This window comes from Hylaeus anthracinus, unplaced genomic scaffold (genome assembly GCF_026225885.1).
Source record: "Hylaeus anthracinus isolate JK02 unplaced genomic scaffold, UHH_iyHylAnth1.0_haploid 12000, whole genome shotgun sequence".
Taxonomy (NCBI): Eukaryota; Metazoa; Arthropoda; class Insecta; order Hymenoptera; family Colletidae; genus Hylaeus; species Hylaeus anthracinus.
Genome location: NW_026534347.1, coordinates 9,692,183 through 9,708,688, shown reverse-complemented (window position 1 = coordinate 9,708,688; position 16,506 = coordinate 9,692,183). Strand labels below are relative to the sequence as shown.

Below are 16,506 nucleotides of genomic sequence, written 5' to 3'. Positions count from 1 at the left end.
ACTCTTGGCACATTTAAAGGAGTATTTCACCTTAGAACGTCAATTTTAAATTACACTTTTGAATTTTTCCCTTAAAATCCACGAGAATATACATTATTTATTTTCCATAATAATAATCAGAATTAAACGTAATACAAGTGATCTTATACAGACCCTTATAATAAAAATATGTTCATGGTTAGAAACATGCGTATTCATTAATATGAGTTGCCATGTATCACCAATCATTCTGTTTACATTCAGCAAAATTTTAGTTCAGTTTTGGCAACTAAGAAAAATTGAAATTTGATCCCATTTCTCTAGATTGATCTTAGTATTCATTGCCTGCATCGATCATACGCCACCAGCGATCTCTAGCTCCTTCACAGGCAGTGTAATCACAACCTTATTCGATTCGAATGTCCAAACCAAACCGAGTCGAATTTTCGACCCCTTCTGGTAGCTAAAGTAAATTTCCAAAAAATTCCAACTACTCAAATCGCTTAAATTTGAATGAAATAGTATCTACCTCGAACAGAATAATTCAATTTTTCTTCCCAGCTCGAATTCACGTTCGATCAGTTCTAAATCGAACGGTTCACTTGCGAAACGCTAGTTTCAAAAATACTCTCGCAAAGTTGTTTTGAATAGCGGTAAAAAAAAAAAGAGAGAGAAAAAGAGAGAGAGAGAGGAAATTGGCGTAAGCGGCGCGATGTCTGGACAGTGACGTAAATTTTACAACGGGCCTTCAATCGTATGCGCGTTCGACGCGTGCGAAATTGGACTTTAAAGCAGGTGTGAACGTGTAGTTAAGCTAAACTGCACGTAACGAAGTGTTACACGCATCCGGAGAGAAAGAGAGAGAGAGAAAGGAGAAAACAGTGTTATTCGATGATGAGTTTGTTCCTCCTGTGACCTTGGGTGTTGAAATGACGTATGCGAGACTGTTTATTAGTGCTTTTTTTTTTACGGAACAGTTACGCGTTTCGACGAGTCTCAATTTCTGGGTGCAAGAAGAGATTACGCAATGTCATACTTTTTAATTTTGCTAATTTCTTGAGATTATTCAGGATTTTGGCACATATTTTCATTTTGTCTTCTCATTTTATTACGTCAGTCATGTATACCAATATCGATTCACCATTAATATTAGTATCAATATTCATTTATCACAGATGATTTTTACTATACATTTACTTCTAAAAAAGTCTACATTTCATCGATTTGTACCATGAAAATTTCATTCAGAATTCAGCCAAACAAATCGCATCGCGTGCCGTAGGTTTGTCCCCTGACCCAGATGACCGATACCTTCGCGAATCATTAACGTATCTGCAATCCTCCAAAAAAGAAATGACCGTTAATAAATATGACGTAAGCGTGGCCACAGGTATCGACGCACGGGCTAAAAGCGTCTTTGCTGGTTAAAGCAGAAGCATCAACTCTTCTGAAATCGTAACAACGAGTTCCTTCCCGTACGGTACTCGAAAACACGTCTCGTGCACCCACGTTCACCGAAGGAACAAAGAAAGAAAAGTTTTGCTTTTCCCGAACGAGGTAATTAACTGATTACGGCGGATCATTATCCACTTGGTGGCGTGTACGCGCGCGAATGTGCTCGCGCACGCGAGTCGGAGATCAATCTGAATTTTCAGGGTTATAAAAGCGTGGCTAATTATCAGACATTGTCTCCTCCCCCACTTCGATTCATCCGCTTGAACCTCTTTTTCCTTTCGCGCTTCGAGTTTCATGCGCCGATGGGCCTTCATTGTGACGCTCGCAGTCGATCATCGATCGGACGCAAACCCCTTGGAACTCGTTTCGAGAGGACTCGAGAGGGTGCATCGTAACTTGTGGGTGCTATGTCTTTGCAGCATTTTATGTGTATAGAACGACCTAGGGACACGAGAAGGATTAAACGAAATATGTTGAGAAACGAGTGAAATATTTCATATTTATTTGGTATGCCTTGGTATTCCTAAAATTCGATTCGAGAGAATTTTTAAGGATGTACTATCACTTTTACAGACTCCATTATTTATAATCGTTTTATCTTCAGAGTGATCTCAGAACGTGAAGATGATTTACTGAAATATATTGAAAAACGAGTGAAATATTCCATATTTATCTGAAATGGATTGATTCTTAATAATTCAATTAGAGAGGATTGAAAAATGTGCACCTCAACTTGAGAACGTTAAATTTGTAATCATTTTATATCCAGGACGATTTCAGTACATAAAGATGATTTACTGAATTATGTTGAAAAACGATTGAAATATTTCACATTCATTTCAAGTGTCTTTATACCTTAAAATTCATTTAAAGAGGATTCAACGAGACTGTATCCTATCCTGTGTTGTATTTTTAATCGTTGTATATGCAGGGTGATTTCAGGGTGTAAAAATGATTGTATCTAGAGTTCACTTGATACCCACACGATGCATCTTGTAGGTTTGATTTGAATGCACTCACTTATGCAATAAATCATTTAAAAGTTGAGAAAGTTGTTTGGTTTGTAAGAAAAAATCTGAGGGTACGACCAATTGTGATTTCGATCACTATATTCGAAGATTTCAGGACTTGTATTTATTCTAAAGGAAGTTATGTGTTTCTATTATTATTATATTAAATTAAATATTAAATCTATCTTATAATATCGTTTAGTATAGTAGTATAGTATCGTTTTCTACGCTTCATACTGATTTCAATTGCTATTAAACTACATACTGGTATTTTATATTACACTGTTCTTCGATCGAAGAAACTAGAATTATTATTCAAATACGAAATCAATTGAGCTCACTTGCTCATAACGATACCTAATAAAAAACTGTGTAGAACCGTGTTATCCAGCTCGTTGAATACTTCTTGAGTTATGGTAATGGAAGATAATTTTCCGCAAGGTTGTCACTTCTTAGTTTTCAATATCGACAATGATTTCTTTAAAGCTAATCCCAAACTTAACGCGATGTGTTTGTACGGTGTTATAAAGTTACGTGTATTCATTACGAGGTATATCATACGAATCGCTCAGGTAAATTAATACCTCAGAAGCAATCGCATGCAGAGTAACAATAACATTGCTACGTAGTTCGGTCAATCATGTATACACTCTGTGACAAAATTAAAGGAGCACCTGAAACTTCTGGGAAAATCACAGAATTCGTGGATTTGAAGTTCGTGGAAATTAGTTGATTAAACAATATAAAAAGAAAATATTTCCATGTAATCATCACATTTTTTCCAGCGAAATATGTAAGATTTTTTTATTATATTAATATTTGATCGTTTATGGAAGTTTAAGTACCGTAATTTTAGGCTAAATTTGTATGTTTTACTTTCGAACGATGCCATTTTATTAAAACTGTATATTTCTGGAAACTGCTATGAACTCTATAATTTTAGTCCTGCAGACATTCTCATGCGAATCAGTCTGTCAACGTGTTAATCTTGCCGCGGAGTGTACTATTGCGAAATCGTGGTCAGGTTTTCTCCCATTCGAACCAAACAACTGTCTCATCTTTTCAATGCTCTAAGAAGTAATTGAACGTGTGCATTTAAACCGGATACGTACCGCAGAACGAACTCCGCCAGGCGATCGTCAAACATTATGCGTCAGCAAGCCGCGAATCGAGCGAGCACGAATTACCTGCTCGTTGTGGATCACCTTGAGGTCGGATCCCCGCGTCGAGTCGTCGATTTTCTCACACTTGCGCATTGTTTGGCCTTTCATCTTGTCCCCGTCTTCCACATTTTATTTTTTGTTTTTATTTTTTTTTTTGGTGACAATTTGATTTCACATATCTCCGTTTGATACGAACTCCTTTGAACTACTAACCAACATCTCACTGCATCCGCAATGACGATCGTTTTTGCTCCTAACTACCTTTGTTTTTTGCCCTCCTTTGTTTCAGTTTTTCTTTCACTATTTTTTGCCTCTTTCGTTTTCACTTTGGTGTGACGAGTTCGGTTTGTTACGTAGTGCCTGCTTTGATTTAGCCGGACAAGCGAGGGCTGGAACATCCTCGACGATGATTTCTCCATCTTCGCGAAAAGAAAAGAGCAAATCGATTAACAGGACAGATGAGTAAGAAACGTAGAGAAAAGGTTGAAAGATAGCTGATATGCGTCGTGGACATATCGACGTAACGTTTGCGCCTTTTTTTCTTCCCTGGTTTCGTGGTTTCTCCTATGTTCGTCTCATCGGGAGTGAAATAATTTCAGGAACGACGATCTGCTACAACTGGCTACCCCCACTGTCAGGTATCGCAAACGAGTGTTGAGTTGCACGGTGTTGAACATATTTTTATATATATATAATATATATAAATCTTTCTTCCTTACATATATTTATATTTTTGTTTCCCTTTTCTTTTTTCTTTTCTTTTTTGTTTTTAACAGCTCTTCCGTCTATGCTCCCTTCCTGCTCCGTTTTTGTTGAGTTTATTAAGTTTCGCCCGATCGTGTTTCTTTTTCTGAAGTTTGCCGAAGTTTGTTTAGCGAGCACGCGCGCGTCAGCATCCCCGTTTAACCGTGGTTTGCGAAGTAATCGATTTCATTTGGAACAGGACGTTTGAAAGGAAGATACAAGGAATATTACGAAGGATGATTTTGATATTACGTTTAGGTGACTCGTTTTAGAGTATTATTATTTTAAGTATACATAATATTGAACAAAATTCGACTATACCACTTTCAAGGAAGATTATAATTTCGAGTACATATTTCGACAGTGCATTGCATGGTAGATTTCATACAGTGATTAGACATTTTTTCACCAATTATTTTGAAATCAATATTCAAGAATTTGGAAAAAATTTTTCTTACCCATCTGGTATTAAATTACTGACCCTCCAACTAAAATAAAAAATTTATAAGGATTTCATTCACTTAATTCAGTACGTTGTACATTATCAATCTTTTGCATTATTCTTGTATAAATTACATTTCTTAAGTGGTTATTCTCCGGTCTGTTGCGTTACCGAATAAAATGGATATTTTTAGACAGTGACTTCACTGTTTTTGATTTCTTTACGGTTGTATCGTTACGCAATACTCTCTATCGCGAACTTTTCAATTTATATCGGAGTCTAATTATTCTTAGTAAGATAGATTCCTTGTTTCTTCTTGATTATTCCATAACCCCTTGACGCCAGGCGTGGCGCCCTACGAGAGTACGAGCAACTGAACTGTTAAACAAATATTGATTTAAGTTTCACTTAACGCAACGTCAGTGCTAACTCTTTTCTCTTTTTAAATTAAATTGTTGCTTCTATGCAGAGTCTTGCAACCGCAATTCATAGACGACAAATATCGAAAAAAGTGTTATCCCATTAATAAAAGGTGGGATTTATGATTAAGTTTGCATAGAATTTTTCTGCATTATTAGTATACATAATTGATTTTTTTTTTAATTTAAAGTAAAAGGTGACTCGAATATGGAGTCATTTCGTTATGTTAAAGTGCATACCAATCTTGTATGTTTTTCAAGTTCTTCATTATGGTGAATCTAAATATATAATATAAATCTCAACCTGGTGGTCATTGCATGTTAAATTTAGTAGCCAACAAATTTTACTTATTAATGTTCTACTAACACATTGCAAGTGTACTTGGTAATTATAATAATTATTAGCAAGATTTTATGACAAAATTATTGTTATAATTGTTAGGTACACTTTCAATCTATCAGAAGAATAATAATTAGCAAAATGGCAACTAAAGTTCATCTAATGCCCATCAAGTTGAGACTTAGGTTACGTGTATAGATACATTGTAATAATTCAAGACTCAGAAGGTTGGTACTTTAAAGTACCAAAATGACGAGTAAGTATATAAATTTGAACAACATTTACAAATGCCTGAACGTAGACATAGAACTAATTCCCACACCCAATAACACATATAAAGTTGAGCATACAAGAAAAGAGTTCCTTCAACGTTACTTTATTCTCGAACGAAGACGTTAATTCCCTCGAAACCAACCTAATCCCGTGTCCTCCTCGATATCGTCCTTGAAAATCGCATTCTGACAAAGTCAGGCTGCCAATAATAAAAAAGAAAATGGCGATGCACGACCATGCCCCACCCCTGACGTGTTTCGTTGGTTTGTCACATTTTCTGAAACTGGTGCAAACTCGGCTTGAAGGTGCGTGCATAAACAGCTGTCGTCGTCGCAGCCCGAGCCGCTCATCTTCTGCATGACGAGCGTCTCGCGAAACACGACCTTTGTCATCGAGTGCTGCAAAGAGGATTTTTGCAATCGGGATCTGAAACCTCAGCTGCACCCTCGCAACAAAGAAGGTACAGTCCATCGACCTGGAAGTAGCGAAAACTCTGCAGGTGGCCTCTGGCTTTTGCTGCAGCTCTCCTTTTCTATGCCTCACACAACTTCTTTCCTTTATCATTGGTCTCTCTCTATCTTTCTTTCTAGCACTTTTTAGTCTGCTAGCTGGTTACTGTAACCGATCTTTCACTGTTTCGGACTGATTTCCGTTAGAATCGGGAACGCCTGTACTATGCGGCGACGTAATGTTGGATAGTCGAACGTGATTAGTAACAGTATAGGACAGATTGTAATATAGAATTCTATAGGATAATCTCTTTGATTGCGTAGGTAGTATACTAAAAATATTCTTGGTAGTATAATACGCAATAAAGTTCTATAGTATAATCAAGGAGTATAGTATACTATAGTATACGATATATTGTTCATTATAATCTATATATATATAATACTGATTACGCTATAGAATCCTATATCATAATCTATACTGTACTATAAAATTCTGTAATATAATCCAGGAGATTATTTTGTTACAGTTTCTTTTATAGTTGTAAACCTATTTGTGCAGGTTTAAAGAATATTACACCTCTCAGATAAAATTATGTAAATACATCGTATTCTATCGAGTCCTTTCTTTTCATTTTATACAAAATTATAATACGTCGCATTTAAATCACTGGTGTACCGATAGCGACCAATCAGAGTCGCTAGCCAACATCTCGTCTCCGCACAGTACATATTCTCGCCTTTCGACAAGGATCTCGTTAGTTAGAAGTAGCAATTAAATTTTCCCATGCTGTCGACTCTTTAGGATGCTTTTTTTTTTTATATAATTATTCCTCCGATTCAGTCGCTCCGCGTACGCTGCTTCGACTTTTACACACCGCCATCGTACACGTCGCTGTTCAATTGTGCACAGGCTAAGAATGATCGTTAACGATGTACCTGCGTTTACGTACAGTTGGTCCGTGCACTTTTGTCGCATATTTATTATGTCAATCCGTCGGCTGATCGCAACCATTTCTCTTTCTTTATCCTTCAACCGTGCAGAATTGTGCATTGTGTTACGGCCTCCGGCAATGTACGCTGCGTCTCCCTCGCACACCTGTCGCCTTACCTGCTCACACGCTCTGGCTGTCTCTTTCTCACTCTGTCGCGCTCAGTTTTATTATTCGGCGTCTACATATGCGTATGTTTTTAGAAACAGAAGAGTGTGTAAAAATTGCGTGACGTTAAAGGGGACTTGTTATGGTAGCGTTGGTTTTTATTTTTATTAAGCAGGAGACGTGGAGATAATTTAAAGGTTAACTTTATTTTTTAAAGTAAAATGTTTTTGTAAATTTGTTTATGGTAGAGTTTGATGATGTAATGAATTCTGAGAACGAGTGTATTGAGGTATATTTATCCTAGGATAAATTTTGTTGAAGATATTTAGATACCAAAGGGTTACTGTTCAAGTACTAGTTGAGATTGATCGACTTTGGAGGATCTTGAGTCACAGGTTGTTGAATTTATTTTTACATAACACATATAGCAGCGTTATGATACTGTCTACTAGATATTAATACTAGAGGCTTTGAGACTTGCAAATAATATAGTTGTTTGAAGATTGTAATATCAATATTACAACTCTTTATTATTTCGGATTCTACTTTAAAAAGCTGGTAATTCTGATACAAAAAATGAAGTTGACCTAAAGATGGTCTTTACACCTCCACCCCTTCTCCCCCACCTCTCAAATCACGTCGCTTTATCACATCACGTTCCACCTTACGTCACAATTCAATTTTTCTACACAAGCTTTCTGTATGTCTAAAAATATCGAAATTACTGTTGATGGGCAGAATTTCTACCTTACCTTGCGTATGCAGGGTGAGTCACGAAAAATAGAATGTCTGAGTATCTCTTTTGAGATTGAAGATAGGAGAAAATGTTAAAAGAAAATTTGAATTGTTTAAGAGGAGAAATGTGATACAATAAAATTTTTTTTCTGGCCATGTCTCATATATTCAATCCTAAAAGAGATGTGTAAGCGACCTACTTTTCGCAACTCACCCTGTATATAGGGTAAGTCAGCAAAGATTGGAGCTTGGAATACTTCCATTGCTTTTAATGATACGAGGGAGTTTCTATGGGCAAAAATATTTGTTTTGAAGGGGAAGATATTGCGACCAAGAAGATTCTTTCTCGAGGTCATTTATTTTTGAATTTAAAAGTCACATCTTTTTATTTTTTCATCGGAATGATGTATTTTCGTTACCAAAGGTCAATTTGGTCAATTGGTCAATATATTCAATATATTCTACATATATAATCAAATTTGTCAACCCACTAACATACCAAAAGTATTAAGGAGGAATACCTATCTAGGACGGTTCAAAAAAGGTACATGTATGACAATTTTGTCTGAACAAACAGCTAATTTTCTGGTAATACATTGTAGATAATTCGAAAGAACGTTTCTCGTTGCGTGAGTTGCAATTTTTGTATTTAAAAATATCTTAAATGAACACAGTTGCGACGATATCGTTTCTTACATGAGTATTTTACGATGATCACTCTATCTCGGAGCTGGGTTATCTAAAATTCAATACACAAGCATTTTTTAATAATACATTCAATTATGTAAGTGTTATCGAGCAGTATGTTTTTTAAAAATATTTTTGCAATAGTGTGAATCTGTATCTAACAATCCTTAGAACGCCCATTTGTTAAGTATAAAAACAATCCAGGCTAAATTAAATAATTTATTATATTATTCAATACTGCTTGTGTTTTGAATTTCAGATAACCCAGCTCTGAGATAGAGTGGTCGCCACGCAATATTCATATGAAAAAACTACAACTCAGCGACTTTGTTAATTTCAGATATTTTTAAACACAAATATTCCGACACATGCACTAAGAAGCTTTATCAATTTCCCCAAATTGAGCACCGCAAATTAGACAACAATGAATAAATTCCATAAGCTAAACACTGGAAATTAAAAAAAATGCTTACAAATAGCCTCTCGGTGCATAAAGTGTTAACATTTGCCTCTAAAACACAATATTTTCTCCCTTGGAGGTAAATATTTGTCTCCATAGACGATTTCTCGTCGCGCTACAAGCAACGGAAATGTTTCAAGTTCCAAGCTCGGCCGAGTCCTGAATGTACAATATTAACAAATACGAGGAATGTCATAATGCTCGCTCGCGTGCATATGCTAGTTCCAAGAGTGTAGAATCCGCGATCCACTCTGCGCCATGTAGACGCGCTGCATAACGCGCTACATGCGAATCCGCGTTTCTCTCTTTCTCGTTCCGCCTGTCCCGTTTCCATGTATCCGATAAAGCACAATATAGTCGACCGTTGTCACCTCCTGTGCTTCCATTCGCGTTACACGCGGGTTACGAGGATGTTCGTTGTCGTCCCGCGAAACTTGGACCATTCTTCACGCGATGGCTTCCTTTCGCTCGACGTAAATGCGAACAGCCTTAGTAGGTCTCGTTTAACGCGATACTATCGATACGTATTAACGACCATTTATATGAGGACGATGGTGTATACTTAAGGTTTGCATAAATTACGTGCATTCGTATCGATACCCGTTTCATTTTTATTTATTGAACAGGTCTTTTATTTTACTTACTTCGATACACTGCGTAAAACATCGCATCGGGTCAAATTTATTTATTATTATTTGTTGTACACCTAACTCTTGATGTTTACGGTACTGTTCTTAAGAAAACGTCGTATTTATAAAAATAAAAATTGCAGAAGCTGTACAAGTTTATATTATACATTTATTCAGTCATTTTTTAGTAATATTATTGACACTGACATTAAACTTATAAAAGTGTCTTAAAAACAAAAAAAAAAAAACTCAAAGTATTCATATTAATTGAGGCAGTAAATGTTTAATAGATTTAGGCGTAGTTCCTTGAAAAGAAACACGAAAATTCGTAACAATTAATTAAAATGAAATATAAAAATATAAATACTTTTAAAATAAAAAAATGATCATCATTCCCTTATACATGGTCGATAATACTCTCTTTTTATCTTCACATTTTCACCCCTTAAAAATGTACCACCCCCATCCCTTCTTGTTCGCATCCTTCCCCAAATTCTTTTCATGCAGCATAGCCGGTTCTATATACACAATAAATGTCTTTCTGCTTGAATTTGTTAACGCTGTTTAAAATATTTTTTGTAAGCGATAAGGTTTGTAAAATATACGGGGTAAAAACTGTAGCATTTTGTGATTTCTTCTTTTTGGGTAAACAATTAGTAGCGAATGTAGAATAAAGCGGCGCGATGATGTTGGATTATCATTAAAATACGGGGAACGGTGTAAAAATGTTTGCCACCTATGGAGGTTCTAGTTACTTCAAGGTATTCTCCTCCTGTATTTATTTTTTTGCTTACAAGCGCTCGGGGACCGGAAGTTCTCCCGAGTGAACTTGGAAAGCACCGGTAGCATGTTGCCATATCTCTCCTCTCTGCACTCTCTAACGAAAGTAGACAAGTAGTGATGTTGGTAAACAGATCCTTGCGAAAAGGACATCTTTTGTAAATATTTTCTTTCAATTTCCTTTCGAAAAAGGAGTTCTTACTTAGATGCGCTCCCGTCCAGCCCCGTTGTAGTCTCCCTCATGCAATCCTTCTGTATATAAATCCCGTTAGATCACACGTATTAACCTTTCCTTTAGTCGTCGATAGTCGTAAAATATCTCAAGTGTCGCTGCAAGATCCGAACGAATCATTGAATGACAAATTTGCTATTAAATGCGTTATTTTTTAATGGTGGTGTTACGTTATTATTGGGCTGTGGATGTTCATGCACATTTACATTTTTATAGATGCAGAAAAAGAATTGATACTTGAATGAAAGTATGCCTTACATACTATACACACAAGAACATTAATAATGTCATTGTATATTCTAATAATAATAGCCATAAATATTTCTCAGATGTTGGTGAATTTTTCTAAACATTTTTATTATATGACAGATTTACCTATAATTTCGTTTGCTATAATTGCGTAACCCACAGTCCAATTATTACGTTCAATGCAGTTGATTGATTTTTCTGGAAGTTTGAAGAATGATAGTAATACCTGAAACTTTATAAGAAATCGTGTCAGCGATTACATAGAATGCTATTCAATTCTTACTTCGATATTATTATTATTATTAATGTTCAACTAAAAAATATTGGTGAACTCAATTACAATAATCAGCACGTCTATTTTACCGAATAATGTAAATCGTGACTCGCTGTTATTTATTAATGCTAAACGTCATTCTAAAGTAAACCCTGCGGTGCACTTAAACTGCACTAATCACGGAGTTCCTTGATAATTTTCAACCAGGGAGTAGGAACTAATCTTGCACCGACATTTCGATTGTACTCACGGCTGTAGCTATTATTATTCTTACTTCTGCACGCCCTTTCGATTTAATATTTCTAGTTCCTTTGCTGTCGTGGATCTTCTCTCTTGAAAAAAGAAAAGAATCGCGAGAGCAAAGGAACGCAATCAACTCGGTACACGACCGAGTTAACTGTTATAGCCTCGATTATAATGGGATATTTACCTGCCAGTCCACAGCTTACGAAACTCTGTATATATCTTAGCAATTTTATATATGTGTATAGTTCTGCTCATAAGTATGTGGACATTTCAATTAGAATAATTGAATCCAAAAAATATTAAAATCCATTAATGAATTCACTTGTGTTTCTGTACTTAGTTTGTGTTGTATTCGAGAAAATATTTGATCAATAGTTTATTTAACGTTTCACCAGCAATTATATAAAAATAATTCAATTTTCTTTTAATTAATGAATGTAGGATAAAATTTCTTTTGCTAATCTTGGAGTTCAAGCTATTAATTTCTCCATTGAACATTTTCTAAACATTTTATACGAGTTAATATCATTAAACGTTAATAAATACACGAGTGAAATAAAATTTGATAGCAATAAATTTAACAGTAATAATTTACAGCGTATATCACTTATTAATTAAATTTGATGAACGTCCACATGGTTATGAACGGGGCACTCGCGTGACCGTCGTAGTTTCCCTTCAGGGACTAAAGAACTTATCATTAACAGTAAAAATCTACGAAAGTACCGAGACCATCTTCACTTTCGACCGGTGCAGAAACATGTTACGCTTAATGGTATCTTGTTGTACGGTTGTTCACGGAATAGATTAGTTGTCAAAAAATTCAAAGAGTCAGCGTTGTATATTTCCACGGTTTCACAAATGTCAAGTTCAAAGCGTCAAAGTGTCAGTATTTCGTACAATCGACTCAGCGAAAATATATCTATTCGTAAACAGAACATTGTTATTCCATCGTTGGTACCAATTTTTGTGAAATTGTTTACGTGGGCGAAGTTCATCGTTATTCAATATTGCAACTAATAGCTCGTCGAAACAAGGCAACATTTGTGACTTTGAATTTCTTATTCAGCGTTATACAGGGTGACTCAATAAGAATTAGTTGGAATAGTTATTGGTAGGACTAGTTTTAAATTATGTACTTTTATTGTTATATTTTAGTAGAACATACTGGAGACGAAAGATTCTTGTATATTTATTAACCCTCTGACTGTGGGACGATTTTTGCTAGAAATTCTAAGCGGCGTAGACGTGTGAATTTTAAATAAATATCAGCTTATATCAGTTTCAAAAATAAAAATTAAAGACTTAAAAAACCTTTTTTCCTCATATCTCGTAGCGGTCTGATCCTGTTCATGTTGGCTTAAGCAAATCTCGAAAATTAGGATTTTAACAAAATTTCTTTATTTATCATGGTACATCCCCTTTCAAACAAAACATTTTTTTCTAGTAACATCTCTATGTATTAAATTTAATTTGAAAGATTTTTGTATAAGGTGAATAAATAACGACTTATTCCAGGCTTTGTGACAATTCTTATCGACTCACCCTGTACAGAATAATTACAACGCGACACATGTCTAAAGATGACACTCCGAATGGATCGGTCATTCGTCATCGCAACTCCCAGTCGTTTCTAAATATATATAAAATAAGAAAGAAACGAAAGTTTAATGCAACACCTCGTCCCTGAAGGGCTGGAGATAACGACGTTATAATACGGCACCTTAACAGCAAATTACCCGAGAAAGAAACAGCGAGTACCGAACCCGATCGCGAGTTATTAATGATTAATTCTCAAACTTATTTCGCCCGCTGTTATTCTGCGGCCTGTGCCTTTACGAATTCATAACCACGTAATAAGAGTAATTTATCACGGACGCGACAAAGTGAAAAAGAAAAACCACCGGCCAGCTGCGGCCGTGATTTATTTACAATACGCGTACCCAAGCGCGTTCCTCTTTTAAGGGAGCCTTCTGGATTTGGAATTTGTGAAAATGCTAGATTTATTTTATTTTTATATTTTACATAGGCATATAACGACTTTTGCAAAAAAAAAGAAACATACAGATTCTTAAAATAAGTACAAATAAATATGCAAAGTTTGATATAGCTATGAACATTTCCACGAATAAAAATTCCTAAAATTCCACCTTTCTTTAGCATCTTGAAATACAGTTTACCTACCATTCTTGTTCATACATCTCTTCAATAAACTAATATTTCTGTATGATAAAAAAACACACACACATTTTCTTGAGATAAGTACAAATAAATATGCAAAGTTTGAAATAACCATTATCAACATTTCCAGCAATTAAAATTCCTAAAACCATTCCTCCTTTCAGTGTTCTGAAACGGTTCGCCTAATAATCTTCTTCATACAATCCACCAAATAAATGAACAATTCTTCTCCATGAAAAGAAATACACATCTCCTTAAAATACGTGCACAGGGACGAGTCAAGTTCGAAAAAGGCCCGATCAACAGGGCCAGTAAAAAGAATCCACGAAAAGGTCGGCCGTTTTCGGTGTCCCGGACCAGAAGGCTCCCTTAAACGTTTATCGATCCGAGATAAAAAGGAAAATGGCCACGTCCCGTCGGCAAGGTACCGTTAAGATTCTCTGTACTTTTTCCCCCCGCCGGGTTCTCGACCGAAACTGCGAATGAAAAGGCGGGATCGCGATGGTCGTTTCGTCAGGTGGGTGCTTGGACGTTGCCCAGAACCGGGTGTACATGACGCAAATTGTTCTCAGGTGTTACGATAAGGCGGGCTTCTTCCCGACGGCCGAGTACTCGGTCTGGTGCAGCACGAATAGCACGCTACGCGGTCCAGGTGACGTGGAGTACGTGGTCGCCTGCTGCGACCACGCCGACTACTGCAATCGCGACCTAAGGCCCTCTTTTCTCCCTCGCGCGGATAGAGGTGGGCCGTACTCTCGAATCACCGATTACCTCGGACGAGGTACAGCTTCCGTGCACGCTGTGGTTCCTTCCAAGGTCGTCTTTTCGAAATTTCCGAAAATCTATGTGAGATTTCATGGCGAGGTTAATTTCAAATATGAACAAGTTCGAAGAAACTGTAAATGGTTCTCCTAAAGGGACATCAGGATTTTGGTTTTTAGTAAAACATATATGTGGGAGTTTAGAGTCGATGGGTCAGTTGGATGAGAATAGCACCTGCATCTCTTTGAGGCACATGATTTAAAAGAAAAAGAAAATTCGAGATGTGTCGAATACGATATGATTACTTATTCAGCTTCAAAGTTAGTGTAAAATAAAGTATTCGTAGTAAATCAATTCGTTTAACACGTTCACTGCCAGACTAATACTCTTGACACTTAACTTTCAGAATTAATAGTTTTCGTTTTTCAGTGAAAAGCACTGTCACCCACATATGGGTGACGTGGCGATCAACGTGTTAAAAATACTTTCATAGATAATTTTTCTTCAAATATTTTTAATGAATAATTTGTCTAAAATACTTTTAAATATATCAGTTTATTTGAAAATGGTCCAATAAATAATGTTTCTTAAAATCTGTAGTTGTTTGTAAATGAATTTATATTAAACGTTTTATTAATTTATCAGGTTAAATGAATATATTGTACATGATTACAATTAAAGATGAATGATGATTTAAAAAACAAAATCCTGAAATTCTTGTTGGAAACCATTTATTTGAGAGCAGTGGTTCTTAAACCTTTCAAGCTCAATTTCTAATCGGAGTCAATGAACAATTTAGGAAAAGATAAGTAATTCTTAATCCATTGCACTTGAACCAATTAGGCTGTACGTTGGTAGTCACTTCCAAGGAACTTTTTCTTAAGAAGAATTCGACACAAAAAAGGAAATTTGTTAGTATTTTCAGAACTTTTGCGAATGTAATTTATTTTAATGCCTCAGCCTTCTTATTCTTTCAATTACTAAAATTGTATGCAAGTGTAATAATTACCGGTGAGAGAATGACTGTAAACATAAAATATAAAGAGAATAAAAATGATAAAATGTATGGAAATCGAACTTAGTTAACAATAAATTAAGCAATATTGTAACTGTGATATTTTGTTACCTTGTATAAATGAAAATCGCTATGAATTTATGCATTTATTACACATGATTTGCAGATTACGCGTAACCATTGTTTTAATGTCAGATACCACGTGAAAAGTCAATTCATTTTTATATCTGATTATAAAACAATGCCTAACCGACGTTGTTTATTAAAATTCATAATTACTTCGTATCGCACAATGATAAAATAAAATACTCAGTTACAGCGTGCGCCAATTCTATTTTCATTTATTTTATACATTTTATACTCTCCATATTTAATGTTTCTGATCATTTTCGTCTGACAACTGTCCACATCACTTGCACAACAATTTTCCTCGCTCAATAAGGACCCACGAAAAAAAAATTGAAATATTTAAATAAATTACGTTTCCAACTGTCCAACAAAATTCTGATCTCCATCTCCATATATGTAGTTTAAACGAATAGAAACCTAATAACGACCTTGGAAAGACGATCGCGATGAGAATGAAATGAAAAATCGGGCTTTTGATCATCGACTTTCGATGCTTTTTGTGATTTGTCTGGGCGATCATCTCTGTCACACATACACACACACATATTGTCGATCCCTTGTACACGTCTGTGATCATGCGTCTCGCTTATACCGAGCTGACAAATCGCGACAATGTGACGTGATTCGTTATTTGCGTAACATACTCTTTCACGCCTGAAATTCGATATTTAATACTGCCATTGTGCGATGCCGCTGTTCTATTGCATAACTCGATGACGCCTTTTGTTTACATTACGATAGCTTCGTCTTTCG

At 35.7% G+C, this 16,506-nt stretch overlaps 1 protein-coding gene across 5 annotated transcripts in view; it reads left to right on the top strand.

Annotated features, from left to right (window-relative positions):
• The window catches only part of LOC128890320 (TGF-beta receptor type-1), a 61,919-nt gene that overhangs the window by 21,527 nt on the left and 23,886 nt on the right, over positions 1-16,506 (top strand). For 2 of the 5 annotated variants that reach the window (XM_054148698.1, XM_054148697.1), the window contains exon 3: positions 14,420-14,628. The exons of 1 other annotated variant lie outside the window; for it this stretch is intronic. In XM_054148698.1, the coding sequence (XP_054004673.1) occupies positions 14,420-14,628 (209 nt within the window). Of the gene's footprint in view, positions 1-6,130; positions 6,286-14,419; positions 14,629-16,506 lie in introns of all 5 variants that reach the window. 2 more of the 5 variants (XM_054148699.1, XM_054148701.1) reach the window with 2 other exon arrangements.